The 9,877-nt window shown below is 39.5% G+C and overlaps 1 protein-coding gene across 1 annotated transcript; it reads left to right on the forward strand.

The window, feature by feature from the left end:
- The first annotated feature begins 273 nt into the window (after positions 1-273).
- Positions 274-9,604, forward strand: LOC18428866 (protein CORTICAL MICROTUBULE DISORDERING 2). The gene is made up of 4 exons (XM_006838166.4): positions 274-1,727; positions 6,590-6,814; positions 6,916-7,007; positions 8,599-9,604. The coding sequence occupies exons 1-4, from the start codon at positions 741-743 to the stop codon at positions 9,413-9,415; spliced, it is 2,121 nt and encodes a 706-aa protein (XP_006838229.1). The 5' UTR covers positions 274-740; the 3' UTR covers positions 9,416-9,604.
- Positions 9,605-9,877: the final 273 nt, after the last annotated feature.

Raw genomic sequence — 9,877 nt, forward strand, 5'->3', positions numbered from 1 at the left:
CGTTCCAGATCGTGACACGTGGTGTTATGGTGCAGCTGCCCCTCCTGACATATCAAGGAAAAAGGAGACCTTCCACGCTGCAAAGCCTGCGTTTCGGTTCTCGTGCTTGCCCATGTCACCGTCGAAACGCCAAAACAAAATGTCTCTTTCTCTCTCTAGGAACACGAGAGAGAAAATGTCTCTTTCTCTCTCTAGGATTACGAGGGAGAAAATGGCGCGATGTTGAAATGAAGGGGAAAGGGTGCAGAAAGTGTCCTTTCTCTCTCTACGTTCCTGAGACAGAAAAAATGGCGGATGGTGAAATGGAAGGGGCTACAAGAGGCGGTGAGAAGAGTTGCAGAAGGGCAGAGATAGGTTTGATGGCGAAATGATAAGGGGAAGGGGTGAGGAGTTGGCCTAAAAGTTTAATTAATGGAAGGAAAGGTATTTAGGAAAAGGTTGATGGGGGAATGATTCCTGGAGCTCACTTTCAGAGCTCCCCCCATTTTTCAAATGTAGGGTCTGATCTGTTAAAGCGACACAGAAAGCCGAGTTCTTAAAGGGGCCCATTTCAGAGATGGAGGTAGCAAAAACTCAGGGCTAGAGAGAGTAAAAATGGTGCTCTCTCATAAGCCCGAAGCTTCTGGATCTCTGACAAATATGTACACAGATATAGGGGGAGAGAGAGAAAGAAAAATGTTGTTCTTGTGAGATAGGCTGAAGCCTCCCTATATTGAGAGAAGTGAAGCAGAGCTGTTTTCATGGCTTCTCTAAGTCCCGGTGTCCTCTTAAAGCTACTACAACACATGAAGAGTGGCATAAAAGTTGCAGGTGAACATAGAACAGTGCTTCTGCAAGTGATTGGCATTGTTCCTTCCCTCTCAGGCGACGATCTATGGCAGAGCCGGGGCTTCTTCCTCAAGGTCTCGGACTCTTTGCACGCGACCTATGTCTCTCTTGGTGACGAGAACAATGATTTAATCTTCAATGATAAAATCCAGTTAGGTCAGTTCATCCATGTCACAAAGCTAGAGTCTGGCTCTCCAGTCCCCATTCTAAGGGGTGTTAAACTCGTTCCAAGGCGACACCCTTGTATTGGCAATCCTGAGGATTTAGTCTCAGGCCCTCCGTTTGCCGCTTCTGCAGGGTCTGATAACCTAATTAGCAGCAAGTGCAAACAAGGGGAACTGAGGAAAGTAGCAGTTTCTCTCTCTAAGGGAAGGATTGACCATCAAGCACAATTAAGAAAAGAAGCAGTTTCTGTCTCTAGGGGTGGAGAGAGGATAGATAATCAAGCACGATTAAGAAAAGAAGCAGTTTTTCTCTCCAAGGGTGGAGAGAGGTCTGAGAAGGACGTTTTTGTATCACAGACTAAGGGAAGGGCAAGTCCTTCGAGTCGATCTTCAATGGCTGGTCGATTGGTTTCTTTTTCCTCTGCTTCGAGTAACTGTTCTGTTGATCGGTTCTCACCGGCAAAGAAGAGTGTAAGTGTGAGTAGAGAAATAGAAGACACCCCTCCATCTTCTTCTGCAGATAAGTCGGTTGCTAATTTTCGTGCTGAGCGGAGGCAGCCGAATAGGGATAAACCAAGGAGGTCTGTATCACAAGAGGAAAATGTGGTGAAATCGAAGCAGCATTTGAGTCCGGAGTTGAGGAGGAGCTGGGAGAGAAGCACTGTTCTCAATAACGCAAACAGGTCCCCAGATTCAATGTCAAGGGAGGCTTCAACTGCTATTGATCTTTCTACTGTGAGTTTTCTTGTTACCCTCTGAATCTGCATTGCTCGTGCTTATGTTCTTTATAACAAATGATTGGGTCTTGTTCAATTTGAGGGTTAGGGACTTTTCTTTAAGAGTTTGGACTGCAACCATAGATATATTCTTCTGTTTACTATTGTAAAAGAGGAGATTTAGGATTTTTTGCCTCCCTCTGGCTATTACCAAATAGCCACTATTTGGCAGCATTTTCTATACGATCGGGTTCCAAAAGTGATGGACACAAATGCATTGTGCTAGTCTCTGGCATAACGTGAGCAGTGAGGAAGATAATCGTAAAAATCCTGTTGAGTTTTCTACTGAATGGCCCTAGTGGATCTAGTAAGCTACATCTCTATTTTGGTTAATCTTGTGAGCAATTTCAGTTCTTGGGTTAAGGTAAATTGAGAATGGGCTGGGGCCTTGGGGGTAGTACCAACAAGCTCTATGATGAAGTTTCTTACTCCATTCTTACCAAAGGGTAGGGGCCCAAATCCCCACTACTGCCTTACCTGTTTTTTTTTTTTTTTCCGGTTAAGGTAAATTGAAGATCTCTTTGAGAAGGCCGATCTTTGAATCGTTCTTTAGATTTTTGCATTTGTTTTTTTTTTTATATCATTAGGGATATGCATATTGCATGACTGGCAGTGACCATGTTATGTGGGATTCACTTTGGGGTTTCTGATCAGTCCTTTGGAAAATTAGAACACTTAGAATTTGGATTTATTTTATGGCTGCAATGGTAGAATATTACATCTACCTTGATTTCAAGTTTTTGTTGTATTTCAAATCTGCAGTAGTAAATCCCCTGATGTACATATATGATTAGTATCTCACACACACACATGCGCACACACACACACACCCACTCACCCACACCGATCCACCCATATTTCTGTATTTCACTTCCAGTCATATGCCCTCCTGAAAAAGACCGTCCGTGTGGGATGTATTTGACCCCGAAATTTGTTGATGGTATTAAAACTGCAAGTGAATAACTTGGGGAAAAAAAAAGATTCTCAACACATCTAACCCTTAATCTAAAAGCACACCCAAATAGTAGGTTGATGTTGACCCAGTCTCCTCTCTCACCCAAAAATAAAATTTCAGCAAATTTTTTGTATTTTCAATTATTATTTTTTCATGGGCATGTTTGCTAACATCAAAAGGATGGTTTTGCAAAAACATGAGGTTAAACAGAAACCCCTAACATCATTGTTTTGAAGGGGTTGGGGTAGGGGTTTGTATGTTATTAGCCTATTTCTAATGTAGATTCATATAACCAATGCTAAAAAACTCGGACGACTAATGAAGACTCGGCGAGTTTCAGATAGACTTGGTAAAGTCTATCAAAACTCACAGAGTTTGACACTTTTTGTAGTACAAATGAGTGGGTGTGGGGGATTTGACCCCCGTTCTTTCATTATTTTGTCATTTGAGTTTCATTTGCTCTAAAAATTCACCCATTGGCTTCTTTTTGCACCGTCCAACAATCGAAACATTAGATTCGAGAGAAAAAAGAGAATCTCGGATTTATGAGATTCTCATTTTCAACAAACTTGCGAAATTTTCTCAACTCCAGCTCTGTCATGCCTTAAATATCTTTTTTCTAATCCTATTTTTGAGTTCTCTATCATATCAAATGCTTATTTTCCTTAAAATTCCACTCAAAATCTTGGATTTGTGTGATTTTGAACACTTTCTCTTCAAAAGTTGATTTTGAACATTTAAAGACTATTTGGCGGAAAGTTAAAAAACCCCACTAATTTCATAGAGTGTATGCCAATACCATCAACTTTTCATCATTTTTCATTTTACATATAGGTTCTTAATTTTATTTTTTTGATTTTTCTAATTTTTTATTTTGTTTATATTTTTCCAAAATTTTTGGGTGTTTCTAAGTGATACACCCAAATTGTTGCGGACTACGCAAATCTACTTGTGACTTTCTGACTGGGGACACACCTCAGGCACCAAGTGAGTTCCGAATTGTCTTTCAACCACTGATGAAAACATCTACAGATTTCGGGTCAAACAAATCACCCCAAGGACGTGATCTAACACTATTTTTTCTTGGAAAGAGTTACTATGCGGGCCTGCCTGCATATGAACTTTTTTCTTTTTTTTTTCCTACAACAATATTTGTAATCAAGCTTTCTGTCTTGGGAAACCTTTACATGTTGCACCACCCATGTATAATACACATGCTATTGCAATTTCTAACCATCAAATTTGAATCAATGGCTTGTATAACTTTAGTCATAATGTTACAAGTTAGTCTTTGAGCATCTGACCTTGATCAGATAGCTCAAACTATTTGTTTTCTAATCTTTTTTTTTGCAAATCATCTTAAGATGAAATTTGGGGCGTCCCCCTGTTTCACAAAGAGCGCATCTAAAAAGAATAAAAGAATATTTCTGCTAAGAAAGAAAAAAAAGGGCCGTAACCCTGTGCTGGTCCCGCCTACACAGGGTCTTGGGAGGGGTGAGCTGGAAATGGTCCTAACCTTTGGCTTTTTATGCACAAAGTGGCCGAGTCTTCTACCGTCATACCAAATGACGGCCCCTTTAACTTGTAGGATATTTTGGTTACTTTTTTTTTTTCTATCAAAATAAAATATTCTTTTGTTTTTATTCGCTGCGCCCTGGCTGAAAGTGGGCATGTCCAAAATTTCTTGTTAAGAGAATTTGTAGGAAAACAATTGAAAATAGAACTGTGTTACGTGTGACATTGTGACTAAAGCTATCCTAGTCTTCCATTCAGATCATACAGTTGGAATAATAGGTACATGTTTTATATATTGGTGGCCACATGTAAAGGTTTCCCTTTTCTTTAATCTAAAAAGACATTTTCTATTTTTTTTATGAGTTTGTTCATTTTGATGAATATGTGTGCGGGCACCCATACATAGGTGCGTGCATGAAGATTCTATGGGCAACCTAGCATGTACTACAAATAGATTGGATGGCCCAATTTTACCTCTTTGGATGACCCACATTCACTGACAAGGTTGGGGGACACATGTCAATTTCTTGGGTGTAGCTCCTTTTGTTTTTGGGAAATTTATAAAACTACCCATCAGAGATAAACAATTTTAAGTCTTTACCTATATCTTTTGATTTAATTTCAAAGTACGCATTAAAAAACACATGGTCTTGAGTTAGAATAGCTGGAAATGGGTAAAATGTTGAATAACCCATCTCTTATGGGTATTTTGATAAAATACCCATTTCTCTTTTGTGCTCCTATATTCAATGTATCAATCCCCTAAATTTCAACTCAAAAGGATTTGTAAAAATTTTAAAATGAAAAACTGCCCATACACATTGGCATGGATGTGCCCCCCAACGTGTGTGTGTGAGATAATCCTCCTTAGGAATGAAAGAGAAAAAAGGTATGGGATAGTGGATTATCATGGGTCCTTGCTGTGGACCCATAACTTCCCATGTGGCATGGAATAGCTGATTATCATGGGTCCTCAGCAGGTTCTGTAGGATGTCAATTACACATGTAATACATTCGGGGCAATGAATGTAGTGATTTCTCTAACAAAAAAATGAGCGATTAATACGATCCATACATGGCCTACTCAAGACACATGACAAAAATACTTCATGTGTCCTGTGACAAAATAATGTAGATTGTTACAAAGAAATGGACAAGGTCAGAAGGGCTTGGCTACCACTGGCTTTGCTCGTTGGTTACCTCTTGAATCTTAAGTAGGGGGTGTGGAAAGGCACGGAGGAGCATGTAGGAATGCCAACCACTACATAAGCCACTAGTGGCTTAGAGAAAGCAATCTTCAGTGAGCAGCGAGTGTTCAGAAACATCAGCAAGGACTTTTAGATGAAACGTCTGTACTGCATTAAGTGTTGAAATTTTTGTTGTGTCAAACATGTTTTTAGATTTACTTAAGGATTCATAGAGAGAAACAATTTGAAAGTTGGTTAAAAAAAAACCACATCTTTATTATATAAAAAAAAAGAAAAATACCATATCTTTGTCTGTGCTATTTCAACCCAAAAAGTGCGTGGAAATGATCAGTATGTCGACTATAATTACCACCCAAAGTTGTGGATGGAAATCGTCAAAAATCATAACATGCAAAAAAATTATTTCATATCATAAACAATAAGAATCTAGAACATTGAAATGGTAAGTTTCTAACTGTTACTTGTCAAGGAAGTAAAAGTCCATATAAAACATTATTTTATTGGTTAACTTAATAAAAAGCGGTTTTTATTACGGTGGAAGTTGCTTAAGACTTCCTGAATGTAGTTTAAACAGGAAAATAATGTTATATAGGACTGTAAAAATCCTTTGTGCTACACTTTCATGTGTGTTGAAACATGTGTCCATGTCGAGGGTGTTTCAGATGGGCTGGGAAGCTTGGAAACACATTCCTCAGTTCCATATCTTACAAGACGAGTAAGATGAACACATAACTATATTTGTGGAAGGCTTAATTGGATCAGGAGGCTCATGTTGTGAACTATATTTTTGGTCTTCTTGGCAGTTTTCTGGGATGGCACACAAACTGGTGTTTCAACAAATGAGCTTGTGTGAATTTTAAGAGTACGATGATGCTTATTTTGATAAAGGCAAATTATCTTAACAGAATTAAATGACTAAACTTATTACATGGGAAAGAGACCACATTTACCTAGCCATAGAAATTCATTTACACATTGTCCTTATAAATGATAATAATTGAATTTACCAAGTGTTGTCCCTTTATTCGTCTTTGTTGCTCATCTTTATGTGAGTGGTTTACTTGCTGCTCGATATGTTAAGGTGAATACAGCAACAGTGGCTATGAACATAGTCTAGTAACTATCTGGTTTCATGTAATGCAGGTAGTAAATGTTAAAACAGCTGCATGTAAGAGAGATTCATTGAAACCCAAAACAGCAAATGTGTCAGCAACATTAGCAAATAAGCCATCAAAGAGGGATGCTGACACCACCATGAGGCCCTCGACACCCAGCCATCTGGCTAAGGCAGCTCTTGCTAACAAAAGAATAGCTGATGGGAGTGTGTCATGGGATGCACTCCCATCTAATCTTTCTGTTCCTGCAAAGGTAGCTTTATGATTTAATTCTCAGGACGCACAGTACTCATGATTTTTGAAGCTCCCATTAAGTGTATTGTTATAATTTTTTGTTATTTGTTGAAAACGTAGGATGCTTTACGGAGTCGAGATACTGCATTCTCAGCCTCGGTAGATGCTTTGCTTGAAGCATCAGCTGCGGACAGTGTTATGAGGTGTTTAAGGTATTGACTTCAAATGTTGGGTCAATTCATTATTCTAAAATGTTTTGTAGTAGTAATGGAACCAAGACCTGGGCGGGCAGGGTGGTGGAGCTGCAACATGACGTGATGGGTTCCATTCCTACCTACTATACCCATTAAAATGTCCCCAAAAAAAAATTATTTGATGGTTATATTTTTCCAATGTATGTTGCTTTTACGCTTTATACTATTTTTGTTGAATTATTTAATGAGTGAAGTATACTTGACTTCATCAAAGCATCAAGTTCCATTGTAGGCCTATCTCAGATATTTTATTGTTAGTTATTTTTTTTATCTGCCCAGGTCTATATATGTTCTTTTTTATTATTCTAATTTCTGGGTGCTTGGGGTTCAGGTTCAACATGCCTTGAACTGTACATCTAGCATCCTGGATATTGTGCCGTAACAACCAGCAAAAAGAAATAAGATATTGTACACTAATTGGTTTGGGATATTCTGTTAGGAATTTATTCCATAAAGGGAACTGCAATTTAAAATCACTGACACTTCAAATGTTCCTATTGGGAATGGTTTGGCTTTTAGGAACACACATTGTGCATTAGATAGCATAGAGGATGTTAGTAGCTTAACACTATGATTTATCCATGAACAGGAAATGAATGAGATACTGATTAACTAGTATGGAGAATTATGATCCAGACTGCAAGTCTGAAATAAGTAGAAATTAAGGGAAAGAAATTGCAATTTAATCTTCTAATACCTGTTTCCTTCTTGGATCAACTCAACGATCTTTGCATTTTCCAGATGCAAAGAAACTCTTCATGTTGATCATTGTTACACATTAAGAGAAACTGATCAGTTGTGATTTGTGTATAACTTGTATGGCGGGTTGAAGTAGACTTTCTTGATTGATGTTGAGTATTGACCGGTGTCGCATGCACACGCCCATGACTGTTGGCATCTAGCATGTATCAAGGCATCTAGTAGTTTGGCCTGAGATGCCAATATAGCAAGACACATCAATGTTTTTTATGACTTATATAACAAGATTTTTCTTACTTTTTACACTTGTGAGTTCTGGTGGAGGTGCTAGAAAATAAATAAAGTGATTGTAATATGCTGAGTTCGAACTCACGTCAAAGCATTTTAGTATTTTTAAGTGTACCAGGGTCAAGATGTCAAAAAGTGTTACACATGTTGACTTGTGGCATCACCATCATGTTGGAGTGTCGAGTTAACACTTTGAGTTACCCAATGATATTTTATAGGTTTTTGGATGTTAACAGATGCTATGTAACAAGTGTATGATCAATGAAATCTATCAAAAGAATCCATGGAGTATGTAAAAGAATCCACTATGTAAAATATCAAAATAGTTTGAAAGCATATGAGGTGGGAGCTGATAAGTGTAGAACAAGAACGGCGAGAATTCATATAGTAAGCATTGGAAAATTATGTAATACTTTGCAAGAGAGAAATTGTCATGTTTGTTGACTTCTTTAATGTCAAACAGCCATTGAGCTGCTAGACCTTAGTTACGGGCTATTCCCTACATATTCTTGTCCTTGTTATGATTTTATATGTTGAGCTGATAATGGTTTTCTTCCTGCAGCATGTATGCAGAAACGTGTTCAACATCAAAACAGGAGCCGCCAGAGGTTGTGGTGGAGCGTTTCCTTAACCTTAATCCTATCATGGAGCGTGCTGCCCTTGTAGCAGATTCCTTGGTCCAAACCAAAAAGTCAGTCACCACAGGAATCTCTACCCCTCCTATTCCCTCTGAAGAAGCCTGCAAAATCTCCTCGGACAAGAAGAAGCTCGCTGAGTCATGGATGAAGGCTGCACTTGCGACTGACCTCTCTCCTTTCTCTCTTCTCAGCAAGCAATCATCCACCCCATCAAAAGCCGATACCCAACATCGCTACATTGTGATAGAAACTCCCCCAAAGCCACCTCCCGAGCCAATCCGGGAGGGATCACGGGCCCACAATCCACAAAAGAAGAATCAAATGGGGTCATCTGATTCAGATTCTAAGAGAACACCCCCAAGGTTGGGAACAGGCAAGAGACTAGGACGACATGGAGTGAAACGAGAAGGCTTTGAGGGGGAGCAGGAGGCTTGCGAATGGAGAAGGGGTAAGGGGTTGGAGGAGAATGCTAGGTTGGGTAAGGGGATGGTGGAAGAGTCAAGGAGATGGTTCTTAGAGTATTTGGATGGCGTCCTTGATGGTGGTTTCGAAGGGGAAGGTGTGGCTATGATGCTGGGTCAGATGAAGAGGGTGAGTGAGTGGTTGGAGGGTGCAGGGAGAGACCTGCGGGATGGCAAAGATGTAGATGGTGTTGTGGAGAGGGTTAGAAAGAAGGTGTATGGGTTTCTACTACAGCATGTGGAATGTGCAGCTATGGCCATGGGCAACCAGAGCATTTGATTGCATGTGTGCATGTGCATGTCATGCCGCAGGTTTCGATTCTTTGGGATTGTTGGCGTTATGCAAAGCATTAACTGTGAAGTGGGAAAGATGATACAATTGTGAGGGGGGATTGAGCTAACGAAGCTATGTAAAAAGCTAAATTCTGATCGATTAGAAATGAGCAAAAAATATATATTGTTATCAAAATATATCTGAGTTCTGTTTTAGCTGGACGAAAGTTCTACCCCAGATTGCTGGGACCTCAATTGGGACGTCTCCACATGAACCCTCTTGGCACAAGCACCTCCAATGCATATGTTACACCCCGCACCAGATGCATCACCTAGGACGAGCACGACTGCGGACTGCTTAAGTCTCAAGAGAGTGAGGAATAAATGAAACGGAGTAAGAGGGAGAGCATGCTATAGAAAAATGAAAATTGAACAGGCGAAAAAATGAAACGTAGTATCATTTCAATCC

This window comes from Amborella trichopoda, chromosome 3 (assembly GCF_054954075.1).
Source record: "Amborella trichopoda isolate Santa Cruz 75 chromosome 3, AtrichopodaSantaCruz75HAP2 v2.0, whole genome shotgun sequence".
NCBI lineage: Eukaryota > Viridiplantae > Streptophyta > Magnoliopsida > Amborellales > Amborellaceae > Amborella > Amborella trichopoda.

Bases quoted from the DNA above. Each gene is read 5' to 3' on its own strand.
- LOC18428866 (XM_006838166.4), top strand. From the start codon at position 741: ATGGCTTCTCTAAGTCCCGGTGTCCTCTTAAAGCTACTACAACACATG. The intron at 1,728-6,589 runs GTGAGTTTTCTT...CATGTAATGCAG, and splicing joins CTGCTATTGATCTTTCTACT to GTAGTAAATGTTAAAACAGC. The intron at 6,815-6,915 runs GTAGCTTTATGA...TTGAAAACGTAG, and splicing joins ATCTTTCTGTTCCTGCAAAG to GATGCTTTACGGAGTCGAGA.